At 43.6% G+C, this 21,546-nt stretch overlaps 1 protein-coding gene across 2 annotated transcripts in view; it reads right to left on the reverse strand.

Annotated features, from left to right (window-relative positions):
* Positions 1–15,375, reverse strand: part of LOC110494902 (breast cancer anti-estrogen resistance protein 1) — a 111,977-nt gene extending 96,602 nt beyond the window's left edge. The window contains exon 1 of one of the 2 annotated variants that reach the window (XM_090217148.1): positions 14,845–15,375. In XM_090217148.1, coding sequence (XP_090073274.1) covers positions 14,845–14,856 — 12 coding nt within the window. In that variant the 5' untranslated portion in view covers positions 14,857–15,375. The remainder of the gene's footprint in view (positions 1–14,844) is intronic. The other variant, XM_036954526.2, reaches the window with a different exon arrangement.
* Positions 15,376–21,546: the final 6,171 nt, after the last annotated feature.

Consider the following 21,546-nt stretch of genomic DNA (forward strand, 5'->3'; position numbering starts at 1 on the left):
GCACAGGCTCACACACACACACACACACACACACACACACACACACACACACACACACACACACACATTATACACACACTACTACACAAGCACACACTATTCCATTCTATCTGAGCCGCCTGCTCTCTTCAGCCCAGCGGTCCTACTCTCCGGCCTGCTGTGTGGCGCAGTGGGCTAAGCTGATTACATCTGACTGTTGGTCTAGTGCTTCTCTCAGGTACCTCTTGAGAACTTGAGCATGCAAAAACACTGACTCAGCTGGGGCTCCAGTAATTAGTTTTTGCTTAGAAAATTAATCTAATGGAACAGCAGCCCTGCCGTGGAGTTGATCATCTCTAGTAAGAAAATTACACTATCCACCATAAGGCTCTAAGAGACGTACAGTACAGTAGCCTACTAACTCCCTGACCCACTGTAGGAGCCTATGTCTTAAATGGTAAGCAGAAACACATTAGTTCTGTGTTTCATGGAAATGCTGCTGCATGCTGAATGTCATGCTGTTGTGGAGTCATCAGGGAGTTTACTAGAGGTTTAGAAGACAGGAGATTAGGACTAAATGAGGGGGAGGTCTTACTGCTAGGAGCTACATAACATTATCTCTTTATAACACCATGTTTTGGCTGCAGAAGCAGCAGTGGGCATATTGATGTTGTACTACTCCTAGGGATGGACATATTGATGTTGTACTACTCCTAGGGATGGGCATATTGATGTTATACTACTCCTAGGGATGGACATATTGATGTTATACTACTCCTGGGGATGGGCATATTGATGCTGTACTACTCCTAGGGATGGGCATATTGATGTTGTACTACTCCTAGGGATGGGCATATTGATGTTATACTACTCCTAGGGATGGGCATATTGATGTTATACTACTCCTGGGGATGGGCATATTGATGTTGTACTACTCCTAGGGATGGGCATATTGATGTTGTACTACTCCTAGGGATGGGCATATTGATGTTATACTACTCCTAGGGATGGGCATATTGATGTTATACTACTCCTAGGGATGGACATATTGATGTTGTACTACTCCTAGGGATGGGCATATTGATGTTGTACTACTCCTGGGGATGGGCATATTGATGTTATACTACTCCTAGGGATGGGCATATTGATGTTGTACTACTCCTAGGGATGGGCATATTGATGTTGTACTACTCCTAGGGATGGGCATATTGATGTTGTACTACTCCTGGGGATGGACATATTGATGTTGTACTACTCCTAGGGATGGGCATATTGATGTTGTACTACTCCTAGGGATGGGCATATTGATGTTATACTACTCCTAAGGATGGGCATATTGATGTTATACTACTCCTAGGGATGGGCATATTGATGTTGTACTACTCCTGGGGATGGGCATATTGATGTTGTACTACTCCTAGGGATGGACATATTGATGTTGTACTACTCCTAGGGATGGACATATTGATGTTATACTACTCCTAGGGATGGACATATTGATGTTATACTACTCCTAGGGATGGGCATATTGATGTTGTACTACTCCTAGGGATGGACATATTGATGTTGTACTACTCCTAGGGATGGGCATATTGATGTTGTACTACTCCTAGGGATGGACATATTGATGTTGTACTACTCCTGGGGATGGGCATATTGATGTTGTACTACTCCTAGGGATGGACATATTGATGTTGTACTACTCCTAGGGATGGGCATATTGATGTTATACTACTCCTAGGGATGGGCATATTGATGTTATACTACTCCTAGGGATGGACATATTGATGTTGTACTACTCCTGGGGATGGACATATTGATGTTGTACTACTCCTGGGGATGGGCATATTGATGTTATACTACTCCTAGGGATGGGCATATTGATGTTATACTACTCCTAGGGATGGACATATTGATGTTGTACTACTCCTAGGGATGGACATATTGATGTTGTACTACTCCTAGGGATGGACATATTGATGTTGTACTACTCCTAGGGATGGACATATTGATGTTGTACTACTCCTAGGGATGGGCATATTGATGTTGTACTACTCCTAGGGATGGGCATATTGATGTTGTACTACTCCTAGGGATGGGCATATTGATGTTGTACTACTCCTAGGGATGGGCATATTGATGTTGTACTACTCCTGGGGATGGGCATATTGATGTTGTACTACTCCTAGGGATGGGCATATTGATGTTGTACTACTCCTAGGGATGGGCATATTGATGTTGTACTACTGCATTTATCTATATGTCAACAGTGTACAACAATGCCTTATTTATTTTAAGATTAGCAAAACACATGATGTAATATAACAGAATCAAATCTAACAGAATATTTTTGTAAATGTAAAAGTTGCCAGTGCGGAGTGATCTGGAACAGATACTCTGAAAGAGAGATCATTTGAAACAGGGCTTTTAGTTTCACACGTTGAAAGGCCATTTTTTTCAGGGTTACAAACCAAAATGTGTCTTCTTTTCGATATAGGCCAACAGATATTCCATTTAGTTTACTCTGCCTGTTTTGAATTTTCTAAATGGATAAACAATTCTACATTGAGCACTGCATGGGGATGAATTATGGACATCTGTTTGGTGAGTAGGCTTAATGATTCTGATATAAATACGCTGTCTTTCTCAAACAAATGTTTTTGCATATTTTAAGTGTGGAAAATTGTCTATGTTTAGGGGGGTTATATCCTAAGTTCACCAATTCATAATGGTAACAGCAGTTTGCAAAGTAACCTAAGCAGAAAATAGACAAGATCCAATTATTCCAAAACTCTACCTCATTTTTGGAACACATATTTCCTTACTTCAATCAACCAGTCCATTTTACATTTGTGATAAAACTGTCGGCAAGGAATGTAGCTCGTTAGTCCCATCAGTTAGAGACATTTATTTATGTAGTCCTAATGGAAGCTTGTGTCCCATCAGTTAGAGACATTTATTTCTGTAGGCCTAATGGGAGCTTGAGTCCCATCAGTTAGAGACATTTATTTCTGTAGGCCTAATGGGAGCTTGAGTCCCATCAGTTAGAGACATGTATTTCTGTAGGCCTAATGGGAGCTTGAGTCCCATCAGTTAGAGACATGTATTAATGTAGGCCTAATGGGAGCTTGTGTCCCATCAGTTAGAGACATTTATTAATGTAGGCCTAATGGGAGCTTGTGTCCCAGCAGTTAGAGACATTTATTTCTGTAGGCCTAATGGGAGCTTGTGTCCCATCAGTTAGAGACATTTATTAATGTAGGCCTAATGGGAGCTTGAGTCCCATCAGTTAGAGACATGTATTAATGTAGGCCTAATGGGAGCTTGTGTCCCAGCAGTTAGAGACATTTATTTCTGTAGGCCTAATGGGAGCTTGTGTCCCATCAGTTAGAGACATTTATTAATGTAGGCCTAATGGGAGCTTGTGTCCCATCAGTTAGATACATTTATTTCTGTAGGCCTAATGGGAGCTTGAGTCCCATCAGATACATTTATTTCTGTAGGCCTAATGGGAGCTTGAGTCCCATCAGTTAGAGACATGTATTAATGTAGGCCTAATGGGAGCTTGAGTCCCATCAGTTAGAGACATGTATTAATGTAGGCCTAATGGGAGCTTGAGTCCCATCAGTTAGAGACATGTATTAATGTAGGCCTAATGGGAGCTTGTGTCCCAGCAGTTAGAGACATTTATTTCTGTAGGCCTAATGGGAGCTTGTGTCCCATCAGTTAGAGACATTTATTAATGTAGGCCTAATGGGAGCTTGTGTCCCATCAGTTAGATACATTTATTTCTGTAGGCCTAATGGGAGCTTGAGTCCCATCAGATACATTTATTTCTGTAGGCCTAATGGGAGCTTGTGTTCCATCAGTTAGAGACATTTATTTCTGTAGGCCTAATGGGAGCTTGTGTCCCATAGAGACATTTATTTCTGTAGGCCTAATGGGAGCTTGTGTCCCATCAGTTAGATACATTTATTTATGTAGGCCTAATGTGAGCTTGTGTCCCATCAGTTAGATACATTTATTTCTGTAGGCCTAATGGGAGCTTGTGTGTGAACTCGGCACATGTGTGTAGAGGGAGCGGTCGGAATGAAATTGAGTGAGTGAGACATGGAGGGGAAAGGGAATTATGGAACTGTGCAATTAATGCCTACCTTGGTTTCTTTGATGTTGTGCCCCACAAATGCACATGTACAAATGGAACACTAGAGTCATAGCAAATGAACATCTTCCAGACAGAATTTCAAAGCACATTCCACCAAATAGCTGTATAGAATTAGAAAAAAATTGTATCTCTGATTAAAGATCGAGTTTTGAGGTCCGTTCGAGTACTCGATTACACATGCCCTTAACTACTCCCCTCTCCTACCTACACCCTCTCTCCATCCTCCTCTCTTTCCCCATCCCCATCCTCCTCTCTCTCTCTCTCCTTCCCAATCCCCATCCTCCTCTCTCTCTCCTTCCCCATCCCCATCCTCCTCTCTCTCTCTTTCCCCATCCCCATCCCCCTCTCTCTCTCCTTCCCCATCCCCATCCTCCTCTCTCTCTCCTTCCCCATCCCCCTCTCTCTCTCCTTCCCCATCCACATCCTCCTCTCTCTCTCCTTCCCCATCCCCATCCCCCTCTCTCCATGCTCCTCTCTCTCTCCTTCCCCATCCCCATCCCCCTCTCTCCATCCTCCTCTCTCTCTCCTTCCCCATCCCCATCCCCCTCTCTCTCTCCTTCCCCATCCCCATCCTCCTCTCTCTCTCCTTCCCCATCCCCATCCCCCTCTCTCTCTCCTTCCCCATCCCCATCCTCCTCTCTCTCTCCTTCCCCATCCCCATCCTTCTCTCTCTCTCCTTCCCCATCCCCATCCTCCTCTCTCCATCCTCCTCTCTCTCTCCTTCCCCATCCTCCTCTCTCTCCTTCCCATCTCCATCCTCCTCTCTCTCTCCTTCCCCATCCCCCTCTCTCCATGCTCCTCTCTCCTTCCCCATCCCCCTCTCTCCATGCTCCTCTCTCTCTCCTTCCCCATCCCCATCCTCCTCTCTCTCTCCTTCCCCATCCCTATCCCCCTCTCTCTCTCCTTCCCCATCCCCATCCCCCTCTCTCTCTCCTTCCCCATCCCCCTCTCTCTCTCCTTCCCCATCCCCATCCCCATCCCCCTCTCTCTCTCCTTCCCCATCCCCATCTCTCTCTCCTTCCCCATCCCCATCCCCCTCTCTCTCTCCTTCCCCATCCCCCTCTCTCTCTCCTTCCCCATCCTCCTCTCTCTCTCCTTCCCCATCCCCATCCCCCTCTCTCTCTCCTTCCCCATCCCCATCCCCCTCTCTCTCTCCTTCCCCATCCCCCTCCTCCAGCTCATGCTCTTCAGTTGACCCTTTCACTTGCACACTCGTTTATGCTGCCAACAGCTTTGCATTTCAAATGATGATCAATTCTCTGGACCGGCTCTGTCCTTCTCTGCCAAATTGACTGGCCAATTTCCAGCGAAATAAGTCGCTAAGCCTGCACCTAACCACAACGGCGATAATGCACACGTGAGCGTGATCGATGGGCGGCCATTAACAGCGCCACTACGCAGATCAGCCAGGAGATTTACGAATCCAGGGACGGGATGCTTTGGCAGAAGGAACAGACACAATACACACACACTCTTGCCGTCTGTCTGTCTCACAGCTGCTCAATTTGACCCTCACTTACCTCACACATATAGCATCGAGCAAAGAAATTGTGCACCAACATACTGCTCATGACACCCGCATATGCACATCACACTGACACAAACATACCACTCTCTCCCACTGTCATGAAGACAAGTATGCACGGCTAATGAGAAGCACATAATGAGATGATGTGATTTAGAGAGCAGTGAAACAACACGGAGGGGTTATTATGCTCTGACAGTCTAACCAGAAGGCACTGAGAAACCCTGGGTTTCATTATGGCTCTTATAAAGGCCACAGAGGAATATCAATTCAATTCAATTCAAGGGGCTTTATTGGCATGGGAAACATATGTTAACATTGCCAAAGCAAGTGAAGAGATAATATACAAAAGTGAAATAAACAATACAAATGAACAGTAAACATTACACTCACAGAAGTTCCAAACAAATAAAGACATTTCAAATGTCATATTGTGTCTATATACAGTGTTGTAACGATGTGCAAATGGTTAAAGTACAAAAGGGAAAATAAATCAACATAAATTTGGGTTGTATTTACAATGGTGTTTGTTCTTCACTAGTTGCCCTTTTCTTGTGGCAACAGGTCACAAATCTTGCTGCTGTGATGGCACACTGTGGTATTTCACCCAATAGATATGGGAGTTTATCAAAATTGGATTTGTTTTCGAATTCTTGGTGGATCTGTGTAATCTGAGGGATATGTGTCTCTAATATGGTCATACATTTGGCAGTAGGTTAGGAGTCTCTCTCTCTCTCTCTCTCTCATCAGGAGGTCACAACTCTGCGGGAAGCCATCTCTGCCTCAGCGTGGCCCACATTCTCACAGGCTCATATCAAACAGGACAATATAAAAGCATAAGTAAGGACTTCTCCTCAGCGAGGTGAGTGCGGGATTGTGTTTTGTGATGGTGATTTTCCCTGGGAGGGAAGGCATAATACTTCTGACCACAGGGCTGAAATCCAGTGCTGTCTGTCTAGGCCAGATCACTGGGGACAAACCAGGAGACAGTGTGAGGAAAATGACACCAGGCTTTGAAATGAGAAGATAACTGCTTGGGTCTCACACTGAGTTGTATAAGGGTGACAGGTAGCCTGGCGGGTAGGAGCGTTAGGCCAGTGAAAGGTTGCTGGATCAAATCCCAGAGCTGACAAGGCAAAAATCTATCATTCTGCTCCTGAGCAAGGCAGTTAACCCACTGTTCCCCGGGCGTCGTTGACCTGGATGTCGATTAAGGCAGCCCCCCCGCACCGCTCCGATTCAGAGGGGTTGGGTTAAATGCGGAAGACACATTTCAGTTTAATGGATTCAGTTGTACAACTGACTAGGTATCCCCCTTTCCCTTTCCCGCACTGACCAATACACTGCATACTGTACAGCCCATCACATACCAAGACAAAGGCTGTACTGCCCATCATTAACCAAGACAAAGGTTGTACTGCCCATCATATACCAAGACAAACGCTGTACTGCCCATCATTAACCAAGACAAAGGTTGTACTGCCCATCATTAACCAAGACAAACGCTGTACTGCCCATCATTAACCAAGACAAACGCTGTACTGCCCATCCTATACCAAGACAAAGGCTGTACTGCCCATCACATACCAAGACAAAGGTTGTACTGCCCATCACATACCAAGACAAAGGCTGTACTGCCCATCCTATACCAAGACAAAGGCTGTACTGCCCATCACATACCAAGACAAAGGTTGTACTGCCCATCACATACCAAGACAAAGGTTGTACTGCCCATCACATACCAAGACAAAGGCTGTACTGCCCATCATATACCAAGACAAAGGCTGTACTGCCCATCATATACCAAGACTAAGGCTGTACTGCCCATCATATACCAAGACAAAGGCTGTACTGCCCATCATTAACCAAGACAAAGGCTGTACTGCCCATCATTAACCAAGACAAAGGCTGTACAGCCCATCATTAACCAAGACAAAGGCTGTACTGCCCATCATTAACCAAGACAAAGGCTGTACAGCCCATCATTAACCAAGACAAAGGCTGTACAGCCCATCATTAACCAAGACAAAGGCTGTACTGCCCATCATTAACCAAGACAAAGGCTGTACAGCCCATCATTAACCAAGACAAAGGCTGTACAGCCCATCATTAACCAAGACAAAGGCTGTACTGTCCATCATTAACCAAGACAAAGGCTGTACAGCCCATCATTAACCAAGACAAAGGCTGTACAGCCCATCATATACCAAGACAAAGGCTGTACAGCCCATCATATACCAAGACAAAGGTTGTACTGCCCATCATTAACCAAGACAAAGGCTGTACAGCCCATCATTAACCAAGACAAAGGCTGTACTGCCCATCATTAACCAAGACAAAGGCTGTACTGCCCATCATTAACCAAGACAAAGGCTGTACAGCCCATCATATACCAAGAAAAAACTGGAATAAGAAGATGATGGGATAAACATGGAAAGAACACCATATGGGGAGGAGAGAAGGAAGGAGGGTGGGAGGGGGAGAGAAGGAGGGAGGAAGAAAGGAGAGAAGGTGGGAGGAGGAGAGAGGGTGGGAGGAGGAAAGAAGGAGAGAGGGTAGGAGAGAGGACGAGACGAGGGAGGAGAAGAAAGGGTGGGAGAAGGAGAGGAGGAGAGAAGAAGAGAGGAGGAGAGAGGGTAGGAGGAGGAGATGAGGGAGGAGAAGATGAGGGAGGAGAAGAGAAAGAGGGAGGAGGAGACGAGGGAGGAGAGAAGGAGGGAGGACGAGAGAGGAGGAGAGGAGGAGAAAGGGTGGGAGGAGGAGACGAGGGAGGAGAAGAAAGGGTGGGAGGAGGAGAGAAGGAGGGAGGAGGTCGACGAGGGAGCAGATGGGTGGGAGGAGGAGAGAGGGTGAGAAGCGGAGAGAAGGAGGAGAAAAGGAAGGAGAGAGGGTAGGAGGAGGAGAGAAGGAGGGAGGAGGAGATGAGGGAGGAGAGAAGGAGGGAGGAGGAGAGGAGGAGGGAGATGGCTAGAATGATGGATAGGGATGAAGAGAACAGAGAAGAACAGAAAAAGAAAGATATTGAGGGAGAGATGCCAAATAGTGGCATTTGATCCTAGAAATAGCCAAGATAATAAATAACAGCAATAGCTAGAGTCCTGGCTGAGAGATACATGACTGCTGCTGCTGCCAGTCCATCGCCACATAGACTAACAGAGAACCACACTGCTGAGCATTCACACACTTTCTCAGACAGAGGGTTTAACACATATAAGGATGTACACGCACAGAACGGAATTTCAGCACACAGTGCTATTCATTACTGAGCATTCCCACACTGACTCAGAAGGTTTCACACACAAGCGCAAGTACTTGCAATGCCTTATGTAAGGAAGCATGTCGTTTTACTTCACACACACATCCCTCTGTTTGCTTGCTGTTGTATTTGTGCTGTTGCCAGTAGCTTCGATCTGTATTGTCAGTTTTGTCTTCCATTGTTTTTTGTTGTTGTGCTTTTTTAAACCCAGCCACCGTCCCACTGGAGGCCTTTTGCCTCTTGCCAGTCCATCATTGTAAACAATAATTTGTTCTTAATTGACTAGCCTGTTTTTTTTTTTTAATTAAACATGCACAAACGACGCACACATATACATAAGTATGCACACAGTCCTCCCACAAGATACCAGATGATCACACACATACTGCATTGTGACAAGGATTGATGGAGGACAGTAGAAGAATGTAAGATCACATACATAGGGTAACTCTCCCACACACACTCATTCAATGTCCCACACATATCTACACACCCCTTTACACACACTGTCCTCTAAAACGCACATACATGTAGGTACGAACCAATACTTCTTGCAGAATCTCTCTCTCTCTCTTTCTCTCTTGCACATCCGCCCGCCCGCCCGCACGCTCACACGCACGCACACACGCACACACGCACACACGCACACACGCACACACACACACACACACACACACACACACACACACACACACACACACACACACACACACACACACACACACACACAGTCTCTCTTCAGTGAGTGAGCAGAGTGAGAAAAGTGAATTCCCCAGGGACCGTTGGAGCAGGAATGTTCTGGCATGCAGCAGTGGCTCTGCTCCTCCATTGTGTGTCTGACTGTTTGAGCGTGAGTGAGGACAGACTCCACACAGCCCCAGTCCCACCACACACACTGCTCTGCTCTATTGCTCTCCTCTTAGCCACGGGGGCTAGCTTTTCAGAAAGGCTGATGCTACCTTTTCTCCCTGAAATACTGGCAGTTCAACGATGGAAGGAGAAAAGTCAAGCAAGACGTATTAGCTGTAGATCAGATAAAACCAACCAGTCACAAGACATGGCCTTTAGTGGAGATTCATATGACAGGCTGACTGTGGATGGGCCCTTGGTATTAGTAGGTCAGCTGTGGCTGACTGATGATAGACACGCAATAGTCAATACCATTACTGAAATCTATAAGACCCTGGATAGGATGACTAGATAGCATCAGAACACCATTTCAGTGTACAGTGCTATTGGAATAGAAAATAACTGAATGATGAACAGTTGCTATGTGTGGTACATTGACACCTGATGATGGTATATTTAGGGAAAAAGAGACATGCGGCAGTTTACATATGTATGCTTAAATGTTTATTCATATTTCTACCTGCAGCTGTTTATAGCATAAATATGATAATATCTCCTGAGCTGTCAGTTGTAAACAAATTGATGTGTCAGCTGACTGCTGGATTAAGATGCTTCCTCAGTCAGTGTGTGTGTGTGTGTGTGTGTGTGTGTGTGTGTGTGTGTGTGTGTGTGTGTGTGTGTGTGTGTGTGTGTGTGTTACAAATAGGCTACATCAACTGGTTGATGGTAGCTGGTTGCACTGTTGTAGTACATTGTATTCTATGCATTTTGGATGACTTATAAGCAACCTCACCTCCTGTGTAATAATGCATTTGCTGTGAGTTATGTGTACCTATCTAGTAGAATAGAGATTTACATGTGATAGACACAAAGAAGGAAGGGAGGCTGATGGCTAAATGTTGCCCATACAAATAGCCAGAGCCTGATAGGGGTTATGGAAATGCACCAATTATGAATATGTATGTGGAGCATCATCTATGACAAGCGTCAAATGTCAGGCTTCTGAGAGGGAGATATGAGGGCTGTCGATAGAGCCCCGGCAGACGTCCCATTTAACCCCCTTGTGTCCTACATTGCATGGCTGCTGGCAAGGAGGGAGGGAGGGAGGGAGAGTGAGGGGCGAGAGAGACTGCAGCTGAGCGGAGATGTGCCCTTGGGGAAACTGAGCTCATATTAAAGATAAGAATACTCTGTACTCTGGTAGAGGTGCTACATTCTCAATAGGCCACATCAATTCATGGCATGTTATGAATGCTTGTAAATACGGCTGCATGCATTCATGTATATAAGTTTGCTGACGACACAACAGTGGTAGGTCTGATCACCGACAACGACGAGACAGCCTATAGCGAGGAGGTCAGAGACCTGGCCGGGTGGTGCCAGAATAACAACCTATCCCTCAATGTAACCAAGACTAAGGAGATGATTGTGGACTACAGGAAAAGGAGGGCCGAGCACGTCCCCATTCTCATCGACGGGGCTGTAGTGGAGCAGGTTGAGAGCTTCAAATTCCTTGGTGTCCACATCAACAACAAACTAGATTGGTCCAAACACACCAAGACATGAAGAGGGCATGACAAAGCCTATTCCCCCTCAGGAAACTAAAAAGATTTGGCATGGGCCCTGAGATCCTCAAAAGGTTCTACAGCTGCAACATCGAGAGCATCACTGCCTGGTACGGCAATTGCTCGGCCTCCGACCGCAAGGGACTTCAGAGGGTAGTGCGTACGGCCCAGTACATCACTGGGGCAAAGCTGACTGCCAACCAGGACCTCTACACCAGGCGGTGTCAGAGGAAGGCCCTAAAAATTGTCAAAGACCCCAGCCACCCCATCATAAACTGTTCTCTCTACTACCGCATGGCAAGCGGTACCGGAGTGCCAAGTCTAGGACAAAAAGGCTTCTCAACAGTTTTTACCCCCAAGCCATAAGACTCCTGAACAGGTAACCAGATGGTTACCCAGACTATTTGCGTTGTGTTCCCCCCCGAACCCCTCTTTTTACATTTCTGCTACTCTCTGTTCATCATATATGCACAGTCACTTTAACAATACCTACATGTACATACTACCTCAGTAAGCCTGACTAACAGGTGTCTGTATATAGCCTTGCTACTCTTTTTTCAAATGTCTTTCTACTGTTGTTTTATTTCTTTACTTACCTACACACACACACACACACACACACACACACACACACACACACACACACACACACACACACCTTTTTTTTTGGCACCATTGGTTAGAGCCTGTAAGTAAGCATTTCACTGTAAGGTTTACACCTGTTGTATTCGGCGCACGTGACAAATACACTTTGATTTGATTTTATATCTGTCCATATGTCCCATTGTACTGTATTCAGGACATGCATATTGCCAAAATGTTTGCATTTGCAAAAGCATGCTACACTGTAAACTATAATAGCAACCTATATACAGTACATGTAGCATGGAAATAAAACACTGGGAAAACAATGCAATTGATGCTATTATATTCTACGTATAGTAAATCAGTGGATTACAACCTGCAAATGTTCAATTCATAATATCAAAGGAGGGATGACTAAAAAGCCACAGATGTGAATGGTGAATGACAGGGTGTTTAGCATCTAAGCCTTGCAGCGTTGGAACATTGGGACCCCTGCTACTAGCCAACTGGGACTTCATGTTCACCTAAGCATGCTTAACTCTATGGGCTGATCCCATCCAAACATCAGTTTAATTTCCCTCATAATATGGTTGACTGGAGGAATTAACCCATCAAATTCAGCAGGAGGATACTCTCCACGGGGACTCCCAGTCTATTAGAATTCTGGCAGGCCATCGAGGGAATACACCCATCACCCCAGCAACAACATCGGATGCGTTGAAAAATCTGCATTCCCAATAAGAAGATACAGACTAAAGTGTAGCCTATAGCAGATGTTATATTGACGGCTATAACGTTGTAATAACAATGTTACTACACTATTACCGCAATAATAGTAGTGTACAAATGGATATGAGCTGTTATACACCAGCCATCTTACAAAACACCCCCATATCTAACTTGATTTCTATGGGAAATCTTAAATGATATCTACGCAATGGAAAAGTGTGCAAGAATGATTTGTCCACTGGGTTAGGTGGACAGTCATACCATGGCCCTGTCTGTTTGTCTTTGATTTCCCAGTGACATGTGTGGCAGCCAGGTGAAGGGGCTCAGACTAGTTGGCATGGAGATGAGGGAGTCATTACGGTGCTGGTTTTACCGATGGTGTTTAGGAGACTCGTCATCCTGTCTGCACAGAGAACAGCAGCTGTTGCCATCAAACCCGGGCCGCAAGGCATGTGATTTGCAATCTGGACTGTGTTTGTTGAATACAGCGCAGAGTAGCTACAGTAGCTGAGGGTAAAAACATATGTACAAACCAAACACAGTCCTACTCAAGAGTATAATACATACACTCTTAGGAAAAAGGGATCTTCATCTGTCCCCAAAGGAGAACCCTTTTAGTTCAAGGTAGAACCCTTTTTGGTTGCAGGTAGAGCCCTTTTGGGTTCCATGTAGAACCCTGTGTGGAACGGGTTCTACCTGGAACCCAAAGTGCTCTACCTGGAACCAAAAATAGTTATTCAAAGGGTTCTCCTATGAGGACAGCTGAAGAACCCTTTTAGGTTCTGGATAGCACCGTTTTTTCTAAAAGTGTAGCCTAATACAGTTAGTGATTCATAATGTGCTCAAACACTTAGCAAAGCAAACAAGAAAATAACGCTTGTTCATTACACATTTACATCGCTGCAATTGAATGAGGCTATAAGCATGGGTGATTTAAGCACGAAGGGGTGTGGTACGTGGCCAATATACCACGGCTAAGGGCTGTTCTTATGCCAGACGTAACACGGAGTGCCTGGATACAGCCCTTAGCCGTGGTATATTGGCAATATACCACAAACCCCCAAGGTGCCTTATTGCTATTATAAACTGGTCACCAACATAATTAGAGCAGCAAAAATAAATGTTTGTCATACCCGTGGTATTAGGTCTGTTATACCATGGCTTTTAGCCAATCAGCATGGCTCGAACCACCCAGTTCATAAAATGGTATATATCATGTATCCAGATGATCTACAGGCAAAGATGCCTCCATATATCTCAGTGTTTAGGAGACAACCCTGTAATCAGCACATTTTACTCCCTAAGCCTGACAGGGAAAACAATGAGTTCTGAATTTCAAGCAGCAAGATACACAAACTTGGAATCTCTTCACAAACTGCTAGGGTTGAGATGTGTATTGACGAAGGAATCCTCACACAGGTTAGAGCACGCTGTTTTATCTGTGTGCATAACAACACATGCCAAGCTAGATAGAACAGTGCTTAGCCAAGGGGAACAGTCATATCCTGAATATCTACACACACCTACAGTACACAACCCAAATAAACATCAAAGGATGGAACTGGTACCTTTTGATATGATTAGGGGTACACAATTGGGCTATTTACTGATTTGCAGGCTGTTGGATTAATGGTGCAAGGCAACAGGAAACACAACAGAAAAAGACAACAGAAAGCAAAAATGGTCTCCAGCAAAACTGCATATGCCTGATCCTATTCACATAACTGCATAATCACTACAAACATGTTGAAGTGTCCAAGTCCAATACGTTTGGCCTTAGACTCAAACTATACAGGTGGTTACATAATTGCAGTAAAGTTTCAACTCAACACTATGTAACTCACAAAACTCAGGCTGCAACGTTGGCACTCCTACAAGTCAAATTTGACAGTTTGCCAACAGCCTGACAGCTAGCAGTGTGCGTTGGACCTTGCACTCCTAGTGTGGACATTTTTACAAATTAGAGAAACATTGAAAATACACATCTCATATCATTATAACAGTGGTATTACAATTATACTACAAAAGTAATACACGAGACGTAGCATACTCATCACTGACACATAGCCTAGTGCATTTCAAATGCCAGAGCAGCAAAGGAAATTACACTTGGCCACATTGTATCGCTGACTATCTGTAGTCAACAAAAGTTCATGCCAAATGTAAAATCTAACCTTTAAATAAGACTTACCGGAACAGACATCTTGTGATGAGTTGAAAGAGTAGGCTATGCCTCTCCTAGGCTACTTAATAATGAATAGGTTATTTAAAATAAGCAGTGGACTACTTTTCACCAGAAAAAAAACTACTTTTCTTCAGGACTCCTTCGATGTCAGGCTTTATTCCATGCTTTTCCTTTAAAATGTATCTACGTCGGTGACAGTTCACCGTACAGGTCGAGTTTGGAATGAATGTCAGGGATATGTGGTGGGATTTTCCAAGCTAGGAGCAGCCCACCAAATGCGGCGAAGTCCACCTCATGAACGTCCAGAGTACCCGTGTCTCCAATACCGTAAACACGTTCTCCTATTGTTCTTCTATGTCACACGTTTCGTTTATCCTCCCAAGAATCCAATGTATAAAACAAATATAATAATGTTTTAAATCGCACCAGTGTCATACAGAAGGGGAAAAAATGTTGCTCAACAATCTTGCTGCGGCCAGGTTGGGCGGCTGAGTGTATCACTGCTGCTGCTGCTGCTGCCGTTCTAATGGAATCATCAAGTTTTATTTAAAGGGATGGTCTCCTTTTTTCCACCATCAAAAAGAAGATGCAGCAATAAGCTCGTTTTAAAAAATCGTGATACGGCTATAGCTTGCCCTAATTGATCCTGTTAAACTCATGTGCTTTTGCATTAGATTTTTTTTTAAAACTCTATTGAATTCTATGCATTTACATCAGAATAATTTCTGAGTTCCCCAAGGTTGCCCCTTAAAGGGAATGTCTACATTGTTGTCGGCTGCTGCAGTGAATTGTCCAATAGGCTACATTTATGGAAATGTACCACATCTGAAAGAGAGGTTGTTGTCAAATGTATTGCAATAATTAATGTGAAGTTTAATCAATTAAACATTTAGTTATACAATAACGTGGCCTAACCTAGGCTACATGCCTAGGTGGAAGTGCAGGTGTCTTTTGAAGTGATTTTGAGACATCACAAATCACCTTATGCACTGCTCTTATGATCACCCTCTTCAAATACATAAGCACTATGGACCCTAATAAGCACGTTCATGGTAGGAATAACAGACAGTTTGATCCATTGGGAGACACATTTATAAGCCTTTTTATAAGACATTGTAAAGGCTCAAAATGCTTATAACAAGTTCTAAGGAATTATACCTGGATGAAGTGTTACCAAAGCCTTTAGGAGCTTCCAGTGGTTGGATAGCAGGGAGGGAAGGCATGCTGACTATTTGCTCCTGCTGTTATTTGAGATTCTTGTGCCAGTGATTGTTTATAATTATCCTCCCAAAGGTGTTGGCTATTTTAAAATCAGCTTCCCCGTTTGAAAACGAAGCCCTTGGTGAGAGACAGCTACACATGCTTGGAGGTGAAGTGTGTGCCAGATACCTTACATGACCAAAAGTATGTGGACACCTGCTTGTCGAACATCTCAGTCCAAAATAATAGGCATTAATATGGAATCGGTCCTCCCTTTGCTGCTAAAACCGCCTCCACTCTTCTGGGAAAGCTTTAGACTAGATGTTGGAACATTGCTGCAGGGACTTGCTTCCATTCAGCCACAAGAGCATTAGTGAGTTCGGGCACTGATGTTGGGCAATTAGGCCTGGCTCACTGTCGGCATTCCAATTCATGCCAAAGGTGTTCGATGGGGATGAGGTCAGGGCTCTGTGCGGGCCAGTCAAGTTCTTCCACACTGATCTCGACAAACCATTTCTGTATGGACCTCACTTTGTGCACAGGGGCACTGTCATGCTGAAACAGGAAAGGGCCTTCCCCAAACTGTTGCTACAAAGTTGGAAGCTCAGAATCGTCTAGAACGTAAGTTTATGCTGTAGCGTTTAGATTTCCCTTCACTGTAACTAAGGGGCCTAGCCCGAACCATGAAAAACAGCCCCAGACCATTGTTCCTCCTCCACCAAACGTGTTTTTACTGCTCCAGAGTCCAATGCCTTTGAGCTGTACACCACTCCAGCCAACGCTTGGCAATGCACATGGTGATCTTAGGCTTGTGTGTGGCTGCTCAGCCATGGAAACCCATTTCATTTCGGGTTTAAATTGAGATTTTGTAGGTGTTTAAGTCAGGGTCAGTGTGTGGGTAAAGATTTGTGTTTGAGGATTAAAGGTTACAGTAGGTTCTTCACACTAATAAGACTCCTTTCCATTGACAACAGCAGCAACGATCTACATAAATGTTGCTTCTCAGCCATCTCTCTCTTCCACATTCCCTTGGCCTTTAATCTGATCTTCATGTCTTCCTTATCCATCCTCTTCCTTCAATCTGTTGTTTTGTCACGAGGCAAGGCTCATAGTAAATACTAAGTCAATTAGATTAAGTTTGATAAGCTTTATTGTTCTACTGGAAGAAGATATTTTGGCATCATCGTCAAGCACAGGTTGCACACAAGTATTTCAAGTTCACCTTTGTACATGATAGCAAGTTAGATGAGGTGAAGAGCGGTAAAATTAAACTGAGCAAAATAAACGGTGACAAAGTTGAGAGTTTAAAATGCATTTGAAGGGTAACAGCAAGGTGGAAGTGAGCAGTCAGCGAAGGAAGGAGACAAGCTGGGAAAATTACTTGGGGCTCACAAAGTCACTTAACCATCCAAGAGAAGTAACAGAAAACATGAGAGAAGGTGTATTTGAATAAGTATGAGAATGTCTTGCTCTCCACAGCTCTGGAGAGTGTACTGGCCTCTCTAGGAGTGTGTGTGTGTGAGGGGGGGAATTGAATAAAGATGAGGATGACTGCTCCTCTCCTGACTCCGTGTAAGACGGCGAGAGACAGAGAGGAGAGAGAGAGTGAGGTGGTGTGTGTGTGTGTGTGTAACAGCAGTATAGAATGGATCATGCAGGCCTCTGCAGACCTAGTTTCTGCTTTGGTGTGTGCTGGTGTTGAGGCAGCTTGTAAAGAGATGTGCCAGTGATGAAGAGGAAATGTAATGTAGGAGGCACACACACCTCCACCGGGGAACCTGCTGCCTGCCTCCTACACAGGCCCACACTGAGTATACCAAACATTAGGAACACCTTCCTAATATTGAGTTACACCCCTCCCCTTTCCCCCTCAGAACAGCCTCAGTTCATGGGGGGATGGACTCCCACAGTTGTGTCAAGTTGGCTGGATGTCCTTTGGGTGGTGGACCATTCTTGATACACACAGGAAACTGTTGAGTGTGAAAAGCCCAGCGGTGTTGCAGTTCTTGACACAAACCGATGAGCCTGTCACCTACTACCATACCCTGTTCAAAGGCACTTAAATATTTTGTCTTGCCCATTCACCCTTTGAATGGCACACATACACAATCCATGTCTCAATTGTCTCAAGGCTTAAAAATCCTTCTTTAACCTGTCTCCTACACTTCATCTACACTGATTGAAGTGGATTTAACAAGTGACGTCAATAAGGGATCATAGCTTTCACCTGGATTCACCTGGTCAGTCTGTCATGAAAAGAGTAGGTGTTCTTAATGTTTTGTATACTTAGTGTATATAGCCTATAGAATAATCTCCATCAATTTGTTAAAAAAGTATACTCGGCCATCACAAACTTTATATGGGCAAATAAAACTCATAGAATAAAAAGGGAAGTTTTACATCTCCCAAAGTGTGAGGGTGGTTTTAACCTCCCAGATATGGAATTGTATCAACTCACCACCCAGGGCATTTACTTGAGACATATAGTTTAGTGCACTAAAGAGGAACATTGGGTACTTATTGAAGATGTACATGCTCATCCCCAGAATCTTTTCACATGTCTGTTTTCAAAGGATAAAGCTAAGAACATTAACAACTTCATAGTTAAGAACACTATAACAATATGGAGGAAAATTAAAAGGATCCCACAAGAACCAATATCACTCCCTAAAAACACAACCATATGGAACAGTCCTTGGATAGCTTTTCAGAATGCACCGATAAAATTGGTCCACATGGAAACCTAAAAGGTATGGAAACCGTAAATTACTTGGTAATAGGAAATACATTTATTTACATCACAGAATTAAAAAGCAATGTTGCACTGATCAATGAAAATACTTTAAAATATAGTGCCTTAAGAAAGTATTCTACTTTACTTTTTCCACATTTCATTGTGTTACAGCCTGTATTTAAACTGATATTTTCTGTTCCTGTCCTACACACAATACCCCATAATAACAAAGTGGATTATTTTTGTATATTTTTTAACTCATTTATAAAAAATGTAATGCTGAAATATGGAGAATCAATAAGTGTACAACCCCTTTGTTAGTAGAAATTTGCTTAAAAAAGTCACATAATAGGTGTGCAATAATAGTTTTTCCACATGATCTTTGAATGACTAACTTATTTCTGTACACCACATATAGAATTATCTTTAAGGTTTGAGACAACAACCTCAGTGGAGGATTAAAGGTTACAGTAGGTTCTTCACACTAATAAGACTCCTTTCCATTGACAACAGCAGCAACGGTCTACAATCTATATAAATGTTGCTTCTCAGCCATCTCTCTCTTCCACATTCCCTTGGCCTTTAAGGAGACAAGCTGGGAAAATTACTTGGGGCTCACAAAGTCACTTAACCATCCAAGAGAAGTAACAGAAAACATGAGAGAAGGTGTATTTGAATAAGTATGAGGATGTCTTGTTCTCCACAGCTCTGGAGAGTGTACTGGCCTCTCTAGGAGTGTGTATGCATGTACAGTACCAGTCAAAAGTTTGGACACACCTACTCATTCAAGGGTTTTTCTTTATTATTTTCGACATTGTAGAATAATAGTGAAGACATCAAAACTATGAAATAACAAAACAAAAAATTGTTAAACAAAATCTAAATATATTTTATATTTAAGATTCTTCAAAGTAGCCACCCTTTGCCTTGACAGTTTTGCTCACTCTTGGCATTCTCTCAATCAGCTTCATGAGGTAGTCACCTGGAATGCATTTAAATTAACAGGTGTGCCTTGTTAAAAGTTATTTTGTGGAATTTCTTTCCTTCTTAATGCCAATCAGTTGTGTTTTGACAAGGTAGGGGTGGAATACAGAAGATAGCCCTATCTGTGTCACGTTCTGACCATCGTTCGTGTGTGTTTTCCTTGTTTTAGTGTTGGTCAGGACGTGAGCTGGGTGGGCATTCTATGTTGTGTGTCTGGTTTGTCTATTTCTATGTTTGGCATGATAGGGTTCTCAATCAGAGGCAGGTGTTAGTCATTGTCTCTGATTGGGAACCATATTTAGGTAGCCTGTTTTGTGTTGGGTTTTGTGGGTAATTGTTCCTGTCTTTGTGGCACCAGATAGGACTGTTTTGGTTTTTCACGGTTCTTGTTTTGTAGATTGTTGTACTTTCATCTTTATTAAAGATGTACAAAACTAACCACGCTGCATTTTGGTCCGCCTCTCTTTCCCCAGAAGAAAACCGTTACAATCTGGTAAAAGACGAAGTCCATATTATGGCAAGAACAGCTCAAATAAGCAAAGAGAAATGACAGTCCATTTCTTTAAGACACGAAGGTCAGTCAATACTGAACATTAACAACTTTGAAAGTTTCTTCAAGTGCAGTCGCAAAAACCATCAAGTGCTATGATGAAACTGGCTCTCATGAGGGCCACCACAGGAAAGGAAGACCCAGAGTTACCTCTGCTGCAGAGGATAAGTTCAGAAGAGTTACCAGCCTCAGAATTTGCAGCCCAAATAAATATTTCAAGTAGGTCAAGTAACAGACACATGTCAACATCAACTGTTCAGAGGAGACTGCGTGAATCAGGCCTTCATGGTCGAATTGCTGCAAAGAAACCACTACCAATAAGAAGTGACTTGCTTTGGCCAAGAAACACAGCAATGGACATTAGACCGATGGAAATCTATCCTTTGGTCTGATGAGTCCAAATTTGAGATGTTTGGTTCCAACCGCCGTGTCTTTGTGAGACGCAGAGTAGGTGAATGGATCTCTGCATGTGTGGTTCCCACCGGGAAGCATGGAGGTGGTGTGATGATGCTTTGCTGTTGACACTGTCAGCACACTGTGAGCAATAATAGTGTTTAATTTTTGAATGAGTACCTCATGTCTGTACCCCACACCCTACAAATGGTCCCTCAGTCGAGCAGTGCATTTCAAACACAGATTCAACCACAAATAGCAGGGAGGTTTTCCAATAAAGAAAATGTAAAAACAGGCATTGAATATCCCTTTGAGCATGGTGAAGTTATTTATTACAATTTGGGTTGTGTATCAATACACAGTCACAACAAATATACAGGTATCCTTCCAAACTCAGTTGCCGGAGAACAAGGAAACCGCTCAGGGATTTCACCATGAGGCCAATGGTGACTTTAAAGTAGTTAGAGTTTAATGGCTGTGTTAGTTTTCTCCTGAGGATGGATCAACAACATTGCAGTTACTTCACAATACTAACCTAATTGACAGGCATCCTGTTTGCATCAAGGTATTAACGTTATACTGCAGAAAATGTGGAAAAGCAATTTACTTTTTGTCCTGACTACAAAGAGTTATGGGGCAAATCCAATAGAACACGTCACTGAGTACAACTCTCCACATTTTCATGCATAGTGTTGGCTGCATCATGTTGTGGGTATGCTTGTAATCGTTAAGGACTGGGGAGTTTTTCAGGATAAAAAAAGAAATGGAATGGAGCTAAATCCTAGAGGAAAACCTGGTTCAGTCTGCTTTCCACCAGATACTGGGAGATGAATTCCCCTTTCAGCAG

This window comes from Oncorhynchus mykiss, chromosome 2 (assembly GCF_057628025.1).
Source record: "Oncorhynchus mykiss isolate SJ-2025 chromosome 2, ASM5762802v1, whole genome shotgun sequence".
Taxonomy (NCBI): Eukaryota; Metazoa; Chordata; class Actinopteri; order Salmoniformes; family Salmonidae; genus Oncorhynchus; species Oncorhynchus mykiss.